This window comes from Hydra vulgaris, chromosome 13, assembly GCF_038396675.1.
Source record: "Hydra vulgaris chromosome 13, alternate assembly HydraT2T_AEP".
NCBI lineage: Eukaryota > Metazoa > Cnidaria > Hydrozoa > Anthoathecata > Hydridae > Hydra > Hydra vulgaris.
The window spans coordinates 24721701-24745000 of record NC_088932.1 but is presented as its reverse complement, the minus strand read 5'-3'; the positions used below and the strand labels follow the sequence as shown (position 1 = coordinate 24745000).

The following is a 23300-nucleotide window of genomic DNA, read 5'->3' as shown; positions in this document are numbered from 1 at the left end:
TGGTTAGGGCAGGCAGTCTATCAAATAATAAAAAAAAAATTAAAAAAAACAACAACCTAAAACTGACCTAGCAATGGTAAAATTAAAAACAACCATGCAAGAGTATGTGTGTGTGTATATATATATATATATATATATATATATATATATATATATATATATATATATATATATATATATATATATATATATATATATATATATATACACTCTTTATTGGTTGTCTTTAATTTTTACCATAAAATGTAAAAATTTTTGTCAGTTGATGTATGTAAACAGTAAAAAAAACATACAGAATGCTTTTATCTTTATCAAAAGAAAAAAACAAACATTCCAGTCTATTAAGTTGCATTTTTGTGGTTTTTAAAAAAAACATTAAAACTTAATTAATTTCCTTAATTAAACTTAATGGTCTTTACATATCATGTACTTGATTTTGTCATTTTTAAAGATAAAGTCTCATTAGGACCTATATATATATATATATATATATATATATATATATATATATATATATATATATATATATATATATATATATATATATATATATATATATATATATATATACTATAGCATATTTATGTAAGCATTTGCTCACTTATTTTGCTTATCTAAATCGATACGGCTTTTTTAGAAAAAGAAGAAAAAAAAAGAAGAATAATGAATGAAAAGATTGCTGCCCCATGCCAAACATATATATATATAAAAATATATATATAAATATATATATATATATATATATATATATATATATATATATTTTTACAGAAGCCCATTACAAGTTGTATACAAGTAATATACAACTTGTAATTGAAGCATATTTTTTTAAAAATTTTATAAAACATGTATTGTTCTTCTTCTTTTAAATTACACTGATAAACAAATAAAATTTTATTGTGCAAATCTTGTTGACTAGGTGGTTTTTTAAAACAAATTAAATATGCTGATTTCAAATATGCAAACCATTTTTCACCATCACGTCAAGTTGTAAAGATATTTGGGTTCAAATCTTTAGTATTTAAGGTAAAGTCTCTAATATTGTCGAAAAAAAAGTTATTCAAAAGTATGTCAACCTGGGTCTCAAAAGAAGCGCATTTTCATAGAGATTTTAAAAATGATATAACTACTTTTTGTATTATTGCTGAGAAACATTTTGTTAATATTTTTTTAAAAGTCTTTAGCATTTTTTTACATAATTTTTTTTGCCAATTAATTTTAAGTAAAAATATTTATCTTTTCTAAAATCTCTATGAAAATACGCTTCTTTTGAGACCCAGGTTGACATACTTTTGAATAACTTTTTTTTCGACAATATTAGGGACTTTACCTTAAATACTAAAGATTTGAACCCAAATATCTTTACAACTTGACGTGATGGTGAAAAATGGTTTGCATATTTGAAATCAGCATATTTAATTTGTTTTAAAAAACCACCTAGTTAACAAGATATGCACAATAAAATTTTATTTGTTTATCAGTGTTATCTGTATTTTAAAATTAAAAATATGTTGGATTAATTTTTTTTTAAATTCACCTCCCCAAGGCCAAGAAGGCTACTTGTGGTTATAACCCTCTCCCAATTCTATAACTCCAAAACAAGAACCTTGACGAACAAGGCCGCTGCAGAGAGATAAGTTGAGCGCGGTACTACCAGGGGTGGGAATCGGATGGGAATCAAGCTCAGAACCTCTTGCTTATGAAGCGAGCGCTCTACCAGTACACCACTACCGCATACTACACCACTACCGCAAAGATATACCTTTACTTTATGAAAATAAAAATATGCTAGATATCTATATTATATCTAACATATTTTATATCTAAAATATGTTAGATATCTTAACTTTATAAAATTAAAAATATGTTAGATATACTTTTACTATATAAAATTAAAAATATCTTAGATATACCTTTACTTTATAAAATTAAAAATGTTAGATATTTTTAATTTTATAATTTAAAAAATACATTCTCTTGTCAAATATATATTTTTAATACAAATATGCACTAAGAAAAAGCTTTTCTTTATCATATTTTGTAATCTTTTTTTTAAACATTTCTTAAGACAATACAATTGTAATGCAATGGGATTTTTTTTGTTATGATTTCATTAAATTTAATGTTCTAAACAATAAATCAAATATTAAATGGACATGAAATCAAGTTGACTTTTTTTATCCATAGGGTTGATCCAGGTTTAAATTAAAAAAGTTAAATTAAAAATTTTTTTTTTTCATTGTTATAAATATTAATATAGATTTGAATGTAATTAACAAAAAAAAAAAATTCTTTTCAGCAAGCGTAACAATTGCTTCAAATGAGAAATCAGATAAAACATCCATGAGCATATTTTTAAACTACCTATAAAAACATAAAAAGTTATAAAGTAAAAAAAAAATTAATTTAGTAAAAAAAATATAATAAAAACAAACATTTCACCAATACCTTCGCCAGTACTAAAAAAGAAACAAAAAAAAAACTAATAGTAAAAGGAAAATGAAAATTACATTTAAAAAAATAAAATTCTTATAATAAAAATTATAAGTAATTATTATTAGTATTATTTAACTAAACTAAAAACAAATTATTTTGTTGACCCCTTGATTTTGCTGTTAGTACCCACTGATGGTGTTATGATCTTTTATATATGATCTATTCTGAAGTCTTAAACTAACAAACTTAAAATAACCAAAACTAATAAATGAAAAAAATTGTTTTTAATTAAATAATTACCTGTGCCCATTTATGAATTTGTTCAGCAAGTGAAGCAAAAACTGCACTAACACTCTCGTCAATAAGTGCTTGCAAGTATTGCACTGCCTCTTCATCATTTAAGTCAAGCCGAAATTTATCTTGAACCTGATTAACAAATTAAATCAAAAAAAATATATTCAAATATATTATTTGATCACTTGTTGCAAATAAAAAGGCAATTATAAATTTTTTTTGTTCAACATCTTTACTTCCAACAAGGCTGCAAGCAAACACTATTAGAGTTAGAAGTTACTGAAAGAAAAAAGTTGAAGTTTATAAAGCAAGATAACAGTTAACAAACAACTTAAAAGATTGCACATTATATGAATCAGGAAAACAAGATGAAGGGAGCTAATTCCAAAGAACTGATGTTAGAGGAAAAAAACTAGACGAATAAGAATTTTTGGAGCACTTAGGAACAGTCACAATAAAAGGATGAGACTTAATTGAGCAACAAGTAACCCAAGAATGAATTTTAGTAGATAGCACAATGGAAGCTTACTCTTTAGAGCAGTTCCTATTACAGTATTTATAAAAAACAGAAATAGAAGCAATATTACAATGATGACAAATAGTTAGAGGATGGCTGCAAGAGCAGGTCCAACTATGATTACATAGATTTTTGCACCTTATCTAAAAGAGAAAAGACATCATTAGAAGATCCGCTCCAGATAATGCAACAGCATTCCATACAAGGACGGATTAGAGATTTATAGAGATAAAGAATAGAATCCAGAGTAAGAAAGTGGTGAGCATCATAAAGAAATGCAACCTTAGCAGATGCTTATTGTGAAACAGATTTGATATATGGTTTCCAAGAAACATCGGAAAGAAGAGTTAATCCTAGAAGACAAAAGGTAGATGACTCATTGAGTACATTATCATTCATAAATATAGGAAGATCTAGATTATTGCAATAATGATTAGCTGAAAAAAAAGAGTTTTATCTGAGTTAAAGTTCATCAGCCACTAAGAGCCTCATGCTATAGCAGAAGTGAGATCTTTTTCAAGCTCAAATGCCATCTCTAAGCAATTAGAGAGTTTTGGCTTCTTATCATGACAAGAATAAATGGTAGTATCATCAGTGAACAATGTCACCTCTAATGTGAAAATTTCCGGGAGATTCTTAATGTAAACTAAAAAGAGTATAGGGTCAAGGATATAACCTTGAAAAACATTTGAAGTTACAGGAAATAAAAATTAGTGCTATCCATCGAGGACAACTTTTATACTACTGTTAGTAAGGAAAGATTCAATGATCTTAAATATATTACCTGATACACTGTAAGAAGAATGCTTATGAAGAAGACCAGGATGCCAAATTTTAATAAAGTCTTTAGAAATGTTGAGAGTGTTAACCTTAACCTCTCCACATCTATTTAATGCACAAAAAAACCTATTGGTCCTTACCATTACAAAATCTGCAGTAGAACAAGAAGATGGATCTATATTGATGATCAAAAAGTAAGCTATTAGATTAAGACACACGAAGATTCAAAAACCTTGCTTATGATAGTAAGAAGACTAATGGTACGGTTGTTAGATAAGTCAGATAATTAAATTAAACAAAAAATTTTTATAAAACAAAATTTTTTTTTTATTTGTTAACAAGTTTATTACAAACATCAAACTTTATTTAGATAAAAAAAGTTTATGAAATATAGAACTTTTATGTATAATAAAAATTTTTAAGTAAATATAAAATTAACACTAATTACATTATTATTATTATATTATTATATTATTTATACCATTAAATTTATTACATTATTACTATTATAATATTTATATCATCATTATTGTTAAAAACTTCCAACAAAGCTACAATAAAGTTATTGCAGTTTTACTTTAACTTTAATGTAATTATCTTAAGTAATACGCATTAATTATGTCAAATAACCAAATATATGTTTTTAATTATTTTGTGTACAAGGTTATTTGGCAGAAATTATTAATTTTTTATAATTTTATTCAAAGAATAATCAAAACACTATATTTTGTATAGCAATAGATTTTTATATACTTTCTATTTGTATTTATTTTTAGTATATTGCGTTACAATGTTAACTAATTGGTACACGAACATACAAACTAGTTTTAGTTGTGTTCTCTTCTGTGTCAATTGCAGATGTGTTTCTGTGGCTTTATATGCTGGGTTTATTTGTTTTGCAGTTTTACACTACTTTATGTTAAATGTTATTTGTGTGCAGTGCTATAATAATCAATTGTAAAATTTTCATTATGAGTAAAAAAAATATAGGCTCTCGTTAATGCTGAAGTATTTTTAAACTGCAAAATATCATAAAGATTAAAGGTTTCTGAAGCTAATTTACGCTGAAAAACAAAGAATGTTGAGAGAACAAACTAAATCTGAAACAAAAGAAAATATGTGACAGAAGAGCTATTCTTACTTGAAAGTCAGAAAGATTTAATAAAATGTTCCATGAAAACAGATAAACTAATAAAATAACAACAGCACAAAACTAATAAAATAACAACATCAAGTTGTAATGTGAATGCTTCGAAGAACACTGTTTGAAAAAAAATTAAAAAATTGGATTTTAAGACCTGCCTTCCAGCCTTCAAGTAAACTTGTTTTAACAGCTGCAATGAAAGTCAAGCATCTGAAGCATCATGAAAGTCTGAAGTGGATCAAACAATGGCATTATAAAGATATGGAAATTGGTAAGTTAGTATTGTAAAAAAGCAAGATCTGTTCAAAGAAGTCTCTCAAAAAAGAAAAAGAACAAAATTAGATGATTCCACAGCTCAGAGCATGGTTTCCAATTATATGGAACAAATTATTTTTTATGCAAGATAGAACTCCCTGCCACACATCACAGTTTGATAAAAAAGTTAACTCATGTGTGGAATCTTCACTATTAAATGTAGGAGATAATACAGTCTTGTCTTGATAGCATGTTGCACAGAATTGCTCTAACATCTGTTATTTTTAAGTTTATTTATCACTTTAATTAAATTTTATTCACATATTATACCTAATTGTAAATGGTTTACAATGTTGCTGTTGTTGTTATTAATGTTGTTGTTCTTTTTCAAACAAAACAACGGTTTTGTTTTGAACTAAATTTTGACTTGGAAACAAAAATAAAAGACATAAGATCTATTCTTTTTTTCAAAATAGGTATGCTTACTGTACCATCTTATCATTACCATCTCAGATTACCATCCAAGTCTTACAAGCTCCTCCTACTAAAGTACTCCTACTAAATGGTAAAGACAAAAGATCCTCCTGCATAAAGTAAAATATTCCTTCTAACAAAAAAACAACAAAAATGCACTAGCTTTACTACTTATATGAAATTATATTAGTCTCAAAGACTAATATCATCTAATATTTTTTAATTAGTAAATTTTAAAATAATTTCAAAAAATTTAATTAGTAAATTTTAAAATAATTTCAGATAATTGATAAAAAATGGTAAAAATAAAATTACCTTTTTGACTGTTTTATCAGGCTCTAATGCAATGTCTGGAACTGAAGCATCAACCATAAGACTGAACAAGTTTAAAAATAAATTTGCGTACCTAAGTAAAAACCCCCAAAAAATTAAAATAAAGTTTTGAAATTTATGTAATTTTACTTATTTATATATATATCAATCCTAGTCACCTTCGTAAATGCAAGAATGCTGTGAAACAAAGTTTTCTAAATTGCTGATAATGCGGACTCGCTGTTCCACCCATTCCCTCCACCTAGTAGTAATTATTATTATATTATTTACTAGTAGATCATTGTCAATAAACTAAAAATTATTAGCAATAAAAATTTATCACAAAAAAAAAAACTTTGTTTTATTCTCAGTTTTATTTAATAACTTTAATGATGAACTATGACATTAAAAAAACAAAATTTTTTTTTTCAGGATTTATTGTAATTATTTTGTATATTGAAGTATATTAAAGATTCAATCATTATGTATTATTTAAATATTTTAACAATTTTAACTACTTGTTGTTGTATTATATTGTTGTTCTAATTATACTGTATTACACTGTATAACATTTTGCAAAGAAACAAGTTAAGTGGTTGTACAAGTAATGTGTTAAGGTTGAAAAATCTGGAACTAATCTTATATATGAACCAAGCACTCTGCTACTACACAACTAATGAATTATATATATATATATATATATATATATATATATATATATATATATATATATATATATATATATATATATATATATATATATACAAAAAATAGTATTGGGAACATGTGAAAAAACATTATTAGAATGCATTTAATGATGCACGTGGAAATTCTATTTTTCTAAAAAAAAGAAGCCAAAGTATAATAAATTACAATAAAAACATATTTTGAACATTCAACTAAACTAAATTTGATTGAAGATTGAAGGAGAATAATAGAATATTTTTGTTTTTAGAAATTTTTTTTTTCGGTTTTCAACTCTTTTGCTCTGCATTTGTTTACATTGGTTAAGATTGACAAACATTTTTTAAGATTAACAAAAAGAAACAACACGAAACAGATATCAACTACAACAACAATGACTTACTTTAAAAGTTGTATTTCAAGATACCTCTTTACCAATATCTCTTTGCAACTAAAGTTACTTAACAATATTTTTTAACAGCTTCTTATATTTCACTTTTTTTTATTAAAGTTTTTTTATTAGTCATATTTTAGTAGTCAGACGTTTAAATTTTCAATACTTTCACCAGATTTTCAAATTTCAGTATTTTCAACTGAGAAAAAATACAAAAAAAAAATATTATGGACTACTGATTATCATAGCGGATGACTCAAATAAGAAATAAAAACTATTTCAGTCACTCGCAGGGCGAACCTGGAATCGAGGGTTTACTCCTTATACATATATGTAAAATGATTTTTTTTTAACTGTCTTGATTAATGTACAATACTAAAGTCACAACAAAAGATAAAAAAGTAAAAAATTTTAATTTGTTTATAAATAATAATACATTGTAAAACTAATGAAAAGAGAAAAACTAAATAAATTTACCATTTCCTTACTAAGTTTCATTGGCGGTGGAAAAGGTTTTGGGTCACGACCAAGAATATATCCAAAATCAATATGAAAAAGATTTCCTAATAATAAAAACTATGAAAATTTAGTATAAAAATATACTAAATTCTCTTTCTTTTTGGTATCCTCTATTTCATGATGTAAAAACTTACTTTTATCGATATTATTATTCTCAAAAAATTGTCTTGATTTATATTAATTACTAGTTTGATGAAATCTGAAAAAATTAAAGTTTGCATGTGCGTGTATGTGTAAAGTGTGTTGGCATGTGCGTGTATGTGTAAAGTGTGTTTGCATGTACGTGTATGTAAATTAGAGTAATAAAAAATTTTGTTTTTGTTGTTGACCTTTAGTAGAAACTAATAAATACTTTGATACTGATTAAGAAAATCAGGTTTATTTCGATCAATTTAAAAAAAAAAGGAATTGCACCAAGACACCTGACAACATGGTGGGTGGCATGAATTACCAAAAAAGTTTTTCTCCTAAAGTATATCAAGTTGGGTCTCGTTGGATAAAAATCAACTTTTTGAAATTTATTGTAAAAAAACTAACATTTAAAAAAAAGACAAGAAAAAAAAAGAGTTTCTTAAAGACGTACAACAATGTCTCGTTTAATTATTTTTTATGATTATTATTTATGAAATCTTGTTATTTATCTTGTTAAGATTATTATCTTGTTAAGATTATTATTTATGAAATCTTGTTAAAATTTCACTTCTTTTGAGATCCAACTTGATACACTTTGTTTGGGAAAAAAAATATTTTGGTAATATATGGCACTCACCATGTTGTTGGGTGTCTTGGTGCATGAGTTTTTTTTGACTGAAATAAATATGATTTTCTTAATCAGTATCAAAATGTTTAATAGTTTCTAGTAAAAGCCTAAAATTTTTTTTGTCATCTTTATATATGTGTATATACATGTATATTTATACATATTTAAATGTAATTTGAAGTAAATTAAAAAAAAACTCAAAAACTTTTTATTATTTAGTATTGAAAACTTTGACTTTAAAATACTTACCAGATTTTGTAAGCATCAGATTATCTAAATGGCGATCACCAACACCAAGTATATAAGTAATAACACAGTAACCAGCTTTAAATAATTAAAAGTTTCATCAATAAACATTTAGTATTTATAAAGATTTATTAATTTTTTTCGAATTAACATTTTTACCGCAGCTTTTCACATATGTATCCATTGTTTCTGGATGTATACCATAGAGGGCTCCCTCTTCTGGATTATGTTGACGAAAAAAATTCTGAAAAAATAATCTTTTTAAAGAATTCAAAATTATCAAAAACTATGATATTATTTATTTTATATTTTTGTTTTTTTATATTTATACTTTTTTAAAACTAAACTTTGAAACTATTTCCTTTAACATCTTCTTTACAACTGTTATCAAAATTGATGTTTTTGCTTTGCACAATTAATAAATTTTTTAATTTAATACATACTAATGAAATTAATTGAATGCTTATTGTCTTCTAATTTATTCAAAATCCAAAAAACTTGAAGACAATTTTTGTAAACTTGAAAAAAAAATAAAACAATAAAATAAAGTTTTAAAAAAGAACAATAAATGAAAAAATCACCTGAATACTCCCATCATCTTTTAAAATTTGAGCAACAGCTTGCGAATCAATGAATTGAACCAGTCCTTAAAAATTCCAACCAAAATAAATATAAAAAAAAACTTAAAATACTAATTTTTTAAGTAGAAAAAAGGTCAAGTTAAAAAAAACAACTAATTATATTATTTTTAAAATTAAAAGCAAAACAAAAAAAAAACAACAGCACAAATTTGTAAAAAAAACTAAAAAATGATTAAATCAACATCAACCTTGAACAATGCTTGTTGCAAGCACATTATACGGAATCAACTTTAAGTCCAGATTTTCTCTCATCAGCAACTAAATGAAATTTATAATATATTTTTTAGTGATTATGTAATTTTAAAATCATATAATCGCAAAAAATTATGAACTATTTGAAATCATATATTTTTAGATATGGTTAGCGTATCGTAAGTTTGAATGGCACAACAGACGAGAATGAAAAAGTGTATTTTGGAGTTAGTGAAAAAGTGTATTAGTGAGTTAGTGAGTTAGCTAACCATACAAAATCTTTTAATTTGGAAAAATATAAAAATGATATTGAATTATCTAAAGAAGTATGGAGGTTAAAAGAAAGTGGAGTAAGCCTGACAATTCAATGAAAAATTGTAAAACGTTTGAGAATCTTACAATTCCACAGTAAAACGATGCAACCTATGTCTATATGAAAAGTATGTCATAATATCTTACACCAATGATAACTTATTAAATAAGAGGATGAATAAGTTTCTAAATGTAGACATAAAAGAAAACTTCTACTTTTAAAGTTCGAAACAGGTGATTAGGCAATGGTTTTAACTTTCTGACAACACGCAAATGTTGGACGAAAGTCAAAAGTAATTAAAAGTGGCGTATGTGTTGACGTAAGAATGATTTTTTTCCTTCCGCTCTTCCCAAATGCAACAAACTATATATATATATATATATATATATATATATATATATATATATATATATATATATATATATATATATATATATATATATATATATATATATATATATATATATATATATATATACATACATATACATATATATATTGGCAATTCCATTTTTAACTTACATTACATGCGCAAAAACTTTATCAAATATTTGTCTATTTAAACTGAAAATTAAACTTTCATCTATTTTGCATTAAAACTGTTAGTTTAAAGAATAAAATAAGCTAAAAAGTTTTGAGTCTGGGCAAAAGAGGACAAATGTAACACTGAAAATGCCACTTACTGAGCACTTACTTATCATAGATTTTTTATATCTATTAGTTAGACTTTTTGGACAGCAGGCGGTGATATCTGTTGCAAGGACACGCCCCTGACGAGTGGCGTTAGTGCAGGTCTTGGGCTCTCCAAAATGTCATTGGTGATCGCAGTGCATTCCTGAGGAGGGGGATCACCATTATCCACTACCTTATTCTGATTCGTTATCATGGCACCAACATTTTTTTACCTCTTACACCCACGTATTATAGCGCTTTGTGAGCTTTATATTATAAATTTGTTACATTAACGACATTTATATACTTTTATCTCACACAGGTGATTATCAGTTTTCATTTATAATCTAGAGTTTAGACCATAAATAGTAGCACATTTATTAGCCTATTCTTTCTTTTTATATTGCTCGTACTATCATTTTTTATCATTTTTCTTAATATTTTGTTATCTACTTATTTTATTTTATTGTTTTTGTATGGTGTAATAACTGCCATGGTTGCCGTTTATAAACCAGCGGATCTATATTGACTTGTTTAGTCATAGACCATTGTTTCATCATTTGTTTAGGATGACTAGAGCGTGAGTTATTGTTCACCTTATCCCTGATACCTAACACTTTATTCCTCCTGCAGAATAGTCTTTACATTCATTTATGATTCTCACTCAATGACATCATCTACAATCTACTTCTATTTTCACATCTCCCAGTCTTCGTAACTGGACGGCTCTGTTGGTCACTTTTTGCGACCATTGTGTCACAAAAACAAACAAATTTATTCTTTGTGGCTGGTGAGCCCCAACTTTTTCCAATGTACATTACAACAACAAAATGGACATTAGGCTATCCCGCTGGATGTGGTTACGGCGCTCAATAACCTAATGGCTACGCTAACTGATGCTATTTATTTAGCGATTTATGACTAGGCAACTTATTCTATTATCTCCTAATTAGGATACAGCTCTAAAACTTAGTTTTATGGTTCTGAAGCCGGCTGGTACTCAGGTTTCCTGAACTCTGTGTTAGCTCTCAGAGAGGTTGATTCCAACAGCTAAAAAGTATCAAAGTATTACCAGTGCCATGTTGCGCATGGATGGTGTCCTTGTTTGTACTTTTGGTGTGCATTGCCAAGGCCACATTTGGAGCCCTTTGTTACGGCTTAGGGTTTATTAATAGTAATGTGGCAATTGCTTGGGCTATTAAGCAGTGTTCTGAGTACTATCTATGCATTAAGTCAAGTTCTTCAACAAATTTAAAAATGAACAAAGTACCAAAAACTATAAACACAAAAAACCATTGTCAGTGAATGATAGGTTTAGAGACCTTAGTTCTCTAAACCTATCATTCACTAATATTCGTGGTGTTCGAAGTAACTTTTCTTCTGTTGAGTCTTATCTCTTGCAAAGTTCACCAGACCTACTTGCTCTTTGTGAGACTAACTTGAGTTCAGCTGCCTCATCTTACGATCTTAGTGTTGATGGTTATCTTCCTTTAATTCGTATAGACTCCAATAGTCACATACGTGGCCTGGGCACTTACATTTGTAAGAATTCACCCATTTGTCGAGAAACTAGGTTTGAATCCACAGACTATTCTTTCATGTGCTTTAGTTTAGCACCACTTCACTCTATCACCTTTCTCTTTGTTCTATATCACTCTCCTTCATCTCAAGGCTGCACTCTTTTTGATGTTAATTCTGATCATATTGACCAAGCCCTCTCTCTTTATCCATCAGCCAATATTGTTGTTGTCGGTGACTTTAATGCTCATCACACTGAACGGCTTGGCTTTAGTGTCAGTGATTCTGCAGGCATTAAGGCCATCAACTTTTGCCTTTCACAATCCCTAACTCAAATAGTCAACTTTCCAACTCGCTTTCCAGACAACCTGAATCATTTACCTTCTCTAATGGACTTTCAAGAGCCATTCACAAACACAAGCCAGGATTTACAGCCCTAGTGATGGCCCTTGGGTAGAAATCTTTCGTATTCCTATCGACAAATGTGCTTCTTACATAACTTTGTGGATTCAGGCTGGCGTGGAGTCTTTTATTCCCTCTTGACAATTCCAGGTCAAGCCTTACTCCATGGTTTTCCTCACACTGTGCTGCTGCAATTGCCAATCAAAACCGTTACTTCCATATCTACCAGCAAAACAATTGTCTCCCAATTAGCTGCAGAAAACATTTTGTGTCTGTTTATTACTGCAAACCATTGTAAAAAGGTTTTGTCTAAAGCCAAAGCTGGCTATTCTCAGGTCATGAAATCTCATATCTCATCTCAAAAATAAGGCTCTTGTGACTTCTGGAGAATCTTTAATAGTATCAATAATAAGGACAAATCTTTAATTCCACCTCTCTTGCATGGTTCAGACTTTGTCACCTCACCTAAAGCTGAATTGTTTGCTAAAAACATTTCATCAATATCATCTCTTGATTCCGCTAGTTGCGTTCTACCTGATCTTGCCAACAAACAGGTTGATCCATTGCTTGACATTTGTATCACTCTAGCTTCTGTATCTAAAGTGATTTCCTGCCTAGACTCTTCTACAGCTTGTGGCCCAGACAACATACCTGTTATTGTCTTATAGAAGTGTTCTTCGGAGCTGTCGTCTATACTTTCAAAACTATTCAACAAGTGCTTATCAGAGTCTTGCTTTCCAGCCTGCTGGAACGTGGCTGTTATCCATATCTTCAAAAATTCTGGAGAGTTATCAGATTCGTCTAACTACCGTCCTATTAGTCTTCTTTCTACCATAAGCAAGGTTTTTGAATTTTTAATTAACAAACAATTAATTTCTCATCTTGAATCTAATAACTTACTTTCTGACCATCAATATGGATTTCGATCTTCTCATTTTACAGCTGCTTTGGTAACAGTAATAACCGATAGGTTTTATTGTGCATTAGATAAAGATGAAGAGGTTAAGGCCATCGCTCATGACATTTCTAAAGCTTTTGATAAAGTTTGGTATGCTGATCTTCTTCATAAGCTTTCTTCTTATGGTGCATCTGGTAACATCTTTAAGATTATTGAGTCCTTTTTTTTCAATTGTAGTATAAAAGTTGTCCTCGATGGACAGCACTCTTTTTCTTATTCAGGGGTTCCTCAAGGTTCTTTCCTTGGCCCTATACTCTTTTTAATTTACATTACCAATCTTCCAGATATTCTCACATCTAAGGTGGCAATGTTCACTGATGATACTACCATTTATTCTTGTCATGATAAGAAGCCAACATTCTCCTGATTGCTTGGAGGGGGGCATTTGAGCTTGAAAAGGATCTCACTTCTGCTACAGCATGGGGCTCACAGTGGCTGGTGAACTTCAATACAGATAAAACTCAACTTTTTTCAGCCAATTGTTATTGCAATAATTTAGATCTTCCTATATTTATGAACGGTGATGTACTCGATGAGTCATCCACTCTTCATCTTCTAGGATTAACTCTTACTTCCGATCTTTCTTGGAAACCATATATCAAATCTGTTGCAAAATTAGCATCTGCTAAGATTGCATCTCTTTATCGAGCTCAACACTTTTTTACTCCCGATTCTATTCGCTATCTCTATAAATCTCAAATCTGGCCTTGTATGGAATACTGTTGCCATATCTGGGTCGGATCTTCTAATGATGCCCTTTCTCTTTTAGACAAGGTACAAAAACATAGTTGGACCTGCTCTTGCAGCCAACCTCCAACCATTATGACATCATCGTAATGCTGCTTCTCTTTTTCTTTTCTACAAATACTATAATGGGCACTGCTCTAAAGAGCTAGTGCCTCTTGTGCCATCTACTAAAATTCATTCTCGTGTTACTCGTCATTCAATTAAGTGTCATCCTTTCTGTGACTTTTCCTAAGTGCTCCAAAAATTCTTATTCGTCTAGTTTTTTTCCTCGAACATCAGTTCTTTGGAATTTGCTTCCTTCATCTTGCTTTCTTAATATAGTTCATTTAATTTACAAACCTTTAAGTCGTCCTTCAATCGTTATCTTGCTCTACAATCTTCATCTTTTCTCTTCCAGTAACTTTCAACTTTAGTTAGTGGTTGCTTGCAGTCTTGTTGGAAGGGAAGATGTTTAAAAAAAAAAAATTCTACTTTATCTATATATGTAAATTTAAACGTCAATCAAAAAAAGAAGACATAAACAAATAAAAAAACAATAGTATAAATAATTTTAATTAAACATTAAAATATATATATATTTTTCTAAATTCTCCTCGTATAAAAAGTTTCAGTTAGAACTTTTTCTCAAACCAATGCGTAGAAATAAGAATTATATAATGAGGTAATTCATTTCGCAAAGAACAAAAACCTAACGAAAAATGGCGAAATATAAAATAAAATTTGACTTCCATTTCATTTTCTGCCATAGAATTGCCAATATGTACATATATACATATATATATGTGTATATATATACATATATGCATATAGATATATGTGTATATATATATATATATATATATATATATATATATATATATATATATATATATATATATATATATATATATATATATATATATATATATATATATACATATCTATACATATCTATACGCAACTTGGTTAAATTTTTTCAAAATTTTATTGGATATAAGGGGAGCACAAGAATCTTGAACACTTACTGGGTCCCTAATATTATAAAAAAAAAATGTTTTTTAAAATATGTCATGTTGAGTCTCAAAAGAAGCAAAATTATATAAAAATTTTAAAAATAACAAATATTTTATAAAAATTACTATTAAAGATTTTTTTGAGAATTATTATTAAAAAAATACATTTCTTTTCATTTTTAGTTATAAAAGGTCATTTTTCTGCAATAAACTCTAAAAGAATATTTTTTTAATAAATGTTAATGACAGTTTTCACTTAATGTGCAATGAAAGTTATTTTAAATCTTACTAATAGTATTTATTCCTTTTAAAGTTTTATATTTTAAATTTAGATTAGTATTGTTATTTTAGTTAGTATAAACATGGAAGTATTTAAAAAAAATGATGATAACTTTAAAGATTGGCTAAAGAAAGATCTTAAAGATGATACTAAAGTAAAATGTGTGGTTTGCTACAGGTCAATAGAACTCTCTTCAAGTGGGAGCTCTGCCTTGACAGATCGCGCAAAAGGAGCAAAGCACAATATAGAATTAAGAAAAGTGAAAGGATTCTTTGCAAAACCAAAAGAGAAAAGTTCTATACCATCTGTCTTTTCTGACTCTAATGAGTCAATTACAGAAAAATAAAAGACATTAGACCAGTGTGTCAAAAAACTAGATGTTACTAAGGCTGAAGTTATTTGGCTACTTAAAAATGTGGATAGCGGTTTTCTCTACGTTCAAATGATGACTTAAGCTATGTTTTTACAGCTATGTGTCTGGACAGCGCCATAACTTCACAATTTCAGATGGGTCAAATCAAAACTTCATACAAGTTAAATCATGGCTTAGCTCCTTATTTTAAATCAGTTTTGTTAGAAATTTTAAATGTGTCAGACATCCATGTCTATTCTATTGATGAGAGTTTAAATAAGGTCACTCAAACTTCTGGAATGGATATTTATACAAGATTCTGAGATGGATATTGTTAAAAACTTGGAAACAAAAAATCCTAAATATCAATGGATGGTCCAAATATCAATCTAAAATTTTTCGATGAATTCAGTACAAATGTGACTGAAATCTTACATTCTCTTATTAACATCGGAACTTGCGGTTTTCATATTGCCCATGGCAGTTTAAAAACTAGAGGGGCTGTGAGAATGGACTCTGAATAAAGTTTTGAATGTTGCCTATTATATTTTACATGATAGTCATGCAAGGAGAGATGACTATAAGTCCGTTACTGGTTCTTCTGTCTATCCTCTTAACTTCTGATCAACAAGGTAACTACTTCTACTGTACAAGCTCCATTCAAAACATAAATTTACATGCTTAAGACAATCAAGTTTTTACATGACATTTAGTTACTGGCAATTACAGTAAGACAGACAACATTCATTGTGAAACATTTGACTCGCTAACTGATACAAAAGTATTAACAAGAGAACCAATATGACTAGATATAATTTAAAATGTTTCTAAATGGTATTTGATTTATATTTTAAAATAATAATAAAGTTGCTTGAAATTATTGCAAAACCAGATGTTCTTGAAAAATGCAGAAGCTAGAAAATGTTGAAAGATCTTTCTTTGACTAATAATCTGTTACCTGATGAAAAGCTTAACATAGGATTTTCTGTTTCTGAAGAACTACATCATCTGAAAAAGAATAATTTGATAAAATTGTCTCAAAGTTCTTTAAGGTAGCTTAGTTTTTATTAAAAAATGTCTTATTTTGTTTCAGTATATCTTACTGTTATTATTATCTTAAGTTTAATGGATTGTACCTTCCATAAGAGTTATTTTTTGATATAATAATTAGAAACTTGGTGAGCCTACAAGTAGTTTTCTTAAGCTTTTTTTAAGTTAATTGCTTAAATTTGTGCTTCGGTCATTGTTATGACTCTTTAGAGTTTCATTAAGTTTAATTTGTTAGTAATTCTGAAATTAGTAAAATTTAAAAAAATGTGTTATTTAAGTCCTTACTTTTGTTTTATAAGTACAGTGGTTGTCTTTAAGACAATTTTTGTATCATTGAAATATCGTAAGTGCTAGAAGTTAAGTACTTTTTAATTCTGACGCTGGAAAAAGATATGGCTTCAGTACCGAAACTCTGGAAAAACATATCCAAATGAAGTAATACGTGCTGGAATTTTTTTTAATTTTGAATGGAAACTCTGATATATATCTATATATACCTATCTATCTATCTATCTATCTATATATATATATTTATATATCTATATATATATATATATATATTTATCTATATATATATATATATATATATATATATATATATATATATATATATATATATATATATATATATATATATATATATATATATACAATATATATATATTTATCTATATATATATCTATATATATACACACACACACACACACGCACACACACACATACACATATATATTATATATCAATGGGTTAATTCTAAAACACTGTATGTCCATTTTAGACAGTTGTGAGAAAAACAATTTTAAAAGTTTTAACTGGTATACAAATTCAAATATTTAAAAACATTATAATTGAATAACTTAAAATGGATATCTTCTCCAGTTCTTATACTTTGGTAGACAGTAGAGATTGACATTTCAACATTCTAACTCAATGATAGCCTAAATCTAGACACACAATGTTTTAGAATTAGCCCATCAATATATATATATATATATATATATATATATATATATATATATATATATATATATATATATATATATATATATATATATATCGCAGCAGAGTGCTACTACATCAACTAAGGGTTTGGCATGGGGCAGCAATCTTTTCATTCCTTATTCTTCCTTTTTTTCTTCTTTTTCTAAAAAAACTGTATCGATTTAGATAAGCAAAAAAAGTGAGCAAATGCTAACATAAATATGCTATAGTAGATATACATATATATATATATATATATATATATATATATATATATATGTATATATATATATATATATATATGTATTTATATATATATATATATATATATATATATATATATATATATATATATACTTATATATACGTATATATGTATGTATATACTCATGTAATTGTTTATTTATGAATCAAAATACATTATTTATATTTGCTTTTATACATAATTAAACCCATAAAGTTATACAGATACGCATGTATTAAACATACATATATACTAATATTAGTGTGTGCATTACAATCAAATGCAAAATACATTTAATTTTATAATAAGATTTATTTTAAAATCTAATAAATGTATAAATAATATAGATAAGTTTTTTTACAATTGAGGGATAAACCATATAAATTTTATATTGTATATATTATAGCTTATTTGATGTAAAAGTAAACTTATTGGATACCATTTTTTATTTTCTTATTATAATCGAAAAATCCTCAGATAGCAATTTCAATAGTAGGATATAGCAGGGTTAGATTTTGGCGTTTACAACCTTTTGATAACTAAATTTACTCCTGCTGTTAACTAAACGGAGACATTAGAATACAAGTTTATTGCATTAAAAACTGCTTTTTACTTTTAACCAGCTGATTGCAGTGTTTAAAGGAGTGATGTGAATATGGCTGCAGATTCTATTAAGTTGGTGTTGTCCATTAAATGATTTCACATAATAATACCATTAGATACATATAATAATATTTATATCATTAATATTTACATCATTGATATTTATATCTTAAATATTATTATATATCTTATTATCTTACATTTTTCGATTATCTATATTAAAATTATTAAAAAAAAAATTTTGCTTTGTTGTTTGTAAAGTAAATACCTTATTCATCAGAGTTATAATTTGCAAAACCAATTGGTCTTGTCGAAGATCATCTCCATTTTTGAAAATGGCCTTAGATTAAATAAGAAATTAATGTTTTCTTGTAATTAGTTTAAAAAAATCATTTAATGAATTCTAATTAAATAATTTGACCTTAACTTACCACGTAATCTCTGTTTTGAATTGTTCTAAATGTTAACTTCATAGGTTGAAGCGCCGATTTAAATATGCTAGCTTTGTCTAAAAAAGTCAGAATATAGAAGTCAAGAGTATCAGAACATTAACAGCTTTATAATGAAATCACAAATAATATTGTATATAAATTATGTACATATGGTTTAAATGTTATAATGAAAACACACTTGGAACAATTCCTTTAACACGAATATCTGGATCAAGTGGCAAAAGAATAGGTTCAAACGACACATATTCTGGTGTGTCAAGCAACTGTTGTAGCTTTTCAATCTAAAAAGAAAAAACAACAAAATAATTTGAATACAAAATAACTATTATTTTTAAAACTTTTTTATAATTTCACTGCATTTGAGACCAAATAAGACTTACTTACAATGACCCAATGGACAGTGGTCTGAAAAACTTAATTTTCGGCCAAAATTAAAATTTTGATGTTTTTATACTAAATCGATAATACTGAAACCAAATCTGAAAACCATTTTTTGATTTAAAGGTTTTGTTGTTGAAATAAATCACAAGCAGCCCAGTCAAGAATTTCAGAAAAAACTTTCATTTTTTTGCTTGTGGTTTCATAATATATCGCATTTATATATATGCGTTCAATAGATTGACTGTGAATAAGGAAGTTTGGTACAATCATTGGGTTATTAATAAACTGTATAATATCATCTTTCATTGAACAACAGGTAAAAACCAGTTCATTGATCTCCTCTGTTTACCAATTGATTAAATCTATTAGACTATTTGATTCAGTGTTTATCACTGGTATTCTTCTATTTCTGCATTTTCTGCCTCCAATGTCCTTATTTTTTCTAACATCAATTATCTTCAGCACTGCAAATCTCCACTCTCCTTCATCTGAACTAGAGAGCATTGTCTGAAGAATACATTCACTGTGTGCATTCCAGGCAGAGGAGCAGATATGTGGTAATACAATATCTTTCACAAACTTGTTCTGTTTCTTTACCAAGGCTAGTTGTTTAAGGATATGACGTGGACCTTGAATCCAGCTATGTTTAGTCTAAAGTTAATTACTTTTCTTTAGCATAATCACAATTGTGTTACAATTATTAAAGTAAATTAGAGTATTTAAGTAAATTATTGTATTATATCTTTATTTACATAACTAAGTTTATTAGCTTTAGCTCAAACCACATAATAGAATAAACACCCATGATAAACTCTGCTAAAAATTTCAAGTTTTGTAGATTTTTGTTTTCTAAACCATGCTTGGAGCACCAGATTCGAAGTAGTCTATTTGTATCATTCAACTACCTTAAATGATTGTGTGGGTCAATTTGAATCTCCCTTAAGTCATCAGGAAAAACACTTGATGCTATTGCATTATATATTCTGTATAAATACTTCTGATCTGTAGACAATTAATCTACAACTTCCTTCTCGAGATGAATTAGGTCTACAAAAAAATCAAGCTGAGGGATGTATGTCAAAATAGGAAGATTTGTTGCTATGTTAATAAGTTTTCCGATGTTTCCAGAGATTCTATTTTCAGATAAAGTTTTTCCATCTAAAGTTAACATTAAGTGCTTAAGTGGCAACTCGTTGGTATGCAGCGCACAAATAATCCAGATAAGTTTGAATCCCAGTCTCCTCCTTAAAAATTGAATAACTCCACCCTTCCAACCTATAATAATTTTTTATTTTCAGTAAAAAAAAAAATAAGTACATAAAATTTTAAACTACCATTTAAAGAAATAAAAATAAAACCTGTGTTAAGGTTGGTTGAATCTCCTCCAGTTGCAATTAATTGGTTTTCAATGCTATGTGCTATTATCCAATCATACAGTTCATCAGCAATATGTCCAGCAGGTGTTCAAGCTTCTCTCTCTGAATTATTTACAAAGTGGAATAAATATTTTCCAACAGGTTCAGAACAGACACTATAATGATCTTCTTTGATCTCACTAGGGTAAGATTTACCATCATTGCCATATACAACTGTTTTTGTAAGTTCTTTTCTACCATCGAACATTATACATTGTATGCCCTCTTCCTTTACTTCATTGTTATGTTTCTCTTTACAGACCTTCATTACTCTTTACTTTGATCTCTCAATTTTTTTATGATCCAGACCTAGGCTTTTATCAGGTGTATGATCTTTCAAAAAACCTGCATCTTTGGCTGCTTTTACTGTTGCATTGCCTATTAATGCTGTTGCTCTGTTACTTTTTTTGTTTTGTTTGTTTACTCTGAAACTTTTTGTATTTCTGGTAAATAAACATTGTCATTATAATCATTCTCAACATGGTCTGACTCCACATCATTTTGAGATAATACATCAGAATACTGTACAGTCTTGATTCTAACTCTCTTTGATTTGTTCTGCTTTCTTTGATGATATTTATTTGTCTGGATACTTCTTTTCTATCAACTGAACCTATTTGCATTCCACTTTTAGAACCAACTTTATCCCTCAGTGACTTTAAAAATTTAAGCTCAATAATAGGAACTTTATTTTCCTGAGAACATTGCAAACATATGAAAAACTTGGATGCAACTATAACAATTGGATCCTTTGCATGATTTTATTGAACATTTACATTTAGCTATGTCAAACAGTTTATCTAAGATTAATTTATGATCAGAAAGTTGCTTAGATGTTCCCATACCTAATGCCAGATTATATGCTTTTTTCCAGTTGTATGATTCTTTCATTTCCTCTTTTATCAGAGATAATGGGTATAAGTGGATTAGCTTTTTGCCATAAATATTTTACTGAGGTCCACAATTTTTCAGAAGTTAGCCTTAAATTTTGGTCATTCTCTTCAATCCTTCTTAGAAAGAGACTGTATCTTAAAACATTTCTTAAAGTTGGTAGTTCCGACTCTAATAACATTTTTTCTGTACCTATTAGCTTTGTTAATTTACATCTGACTTTATCACGAGTTTTCAAAAGTGACCCACCCTAACATACAATACAGAATAAAAAAGATATAATTAAAAATGTGGTATAATTACAACACAAATATAGTATTAATATGGTATAGTTTGCAATAAATATCAGTTTGCATTGAAAATAATTATATGCAGCTGATTTAATTAGGAATTATTAAGCAATAATAGATGTTCAAAATATACTACAAATATAATGTTTTATTAGCGGACTTTGCACTTTACATGGATTTTAAATTTACTAAAATATGTATTTTTTAAGTATTTTCATCTAGTTAAATATATGGAATATTTCATAAAAATAAAATAAAAATGAATATTTGAACTATTTTTAATAACCTAGGTAGCAAGTACGATTGTGTAAAGAAAAAAAAATATTTTTGAACATGTATTTATAGAAATAAAACAAAAATAGACACTAGTATTTTTGATAACATCAATATAGGTATATTTTGGGAGCTTTAAAGTTGGTTTGAATAATTATATATGAAGCTGATTTTTAAATAATATATGTATATGAGGATTTAATAAAATCATATCAATCAAGTACTTGCATGCGGACTTTAGTTTTAAGGAAGAAGTTGAAATTGAAGAAAAAACTTTTACTTTATGCTAATTTCAAGCATAAATAACTTATGCAAATATAAAATAATAAAACATTATTATTATTTCAAATTAAACTCTATACTATAGCATTTGTTTAAAAAAAAAAAACCTACACATATGTGCATATAGTTTTAAATTTATACACAAATAAAAAAATGTTGAATTTTTTGCAAGAAATTATTCATTGATTTTTAATCGATCATGGATACGGTTATTGACTTTTCTCTCAAGAAAAAATATGAAATTTTTGAATAGCCTCGATAATGCTGAGTTAAAAAAGAATAATAAAAAAATTACAGATTTTTTATTTATTTTAATTTTGGTCAAAAATCAAGTTTTTCAGACCACTGTGTGTGTGAAAAATATTAAAATCATTTATAAGTTTTACCAGCCTTTCATTTTAAAGCATGTGCATTTAGGTTTTTAAAATAAAAGTTTTTAAATAATATCAAGGTTTCTAATAGTTGTAATATATTTCTAATAGATGTAAATTGCTAACTGATCCAATCAGGTTTTATTTTTTTGAACCAAGCAAGTACCCACTGCTAAATAATCAA

The 23300-nt window shown here is 27.4% G+C and overlaps 1 protein-coding gene across 2 annotated transcripts in view; it reads right to left on the bottom strand.

Moving 5' to 3' along the window:
* Window positions 1-2219: 2219 nt before the first annotated feature.
* LOC100215627 (phosphatidylinositol 3-kinase catalytic subunit type 3) overlaps window positions 2220-23300 on the bottom strand; it is a 77765-nt gene continuing 56684 nt past the window's right edge. For both annotated transcript variants that reach the window (XM_065815439.1, XM_065815440.1), the window contains 13 exons: window positions 19392-19494; window positions 19193-19269; window positions 19030-19101; window positions 9645-9714; window positions 9397-9461; window positions 8975-9059; window positions 8819-8893; window positions 7768-7853; window positions 6392-6474; window positions 6216-6306; window positions 2737-2862; window positions 2449-2459; window positions 2220-2364 (listed from right to left, as the gene is read on the bottom strand). In XM_065815439.1, coding sequence (XP_065671511.1) covers window positions 2361-2364; window positions 2449-2459; window positions 2737-2862; window positions 6216-6306; window positions 6392-6474; window positions 7768-7853; window positions 8819-8893; window positions 8975-9059; window positions 9397-9461; window positions 9645-9714; window positions 19030-19101; window positions 19193-19269; window positions 19392-19494 — 948 coding nt within the window. In that variant the 3' untranslated portion in view covers window positions 2220-2360. The remainder of the gene's footprint in view (window positions 2365-2448; window positions 2460-2736; window positions 2863-6215; window positions 6307-6391; window positions 6475-7767; window positions 7854-8818; window positions 8894-8974; window positions 9060-9396; window positions 9462-9644; window positions 9715-19029; window positions 19102-19192; window positions 19270-19391; window positions 19495-23300) is intronic.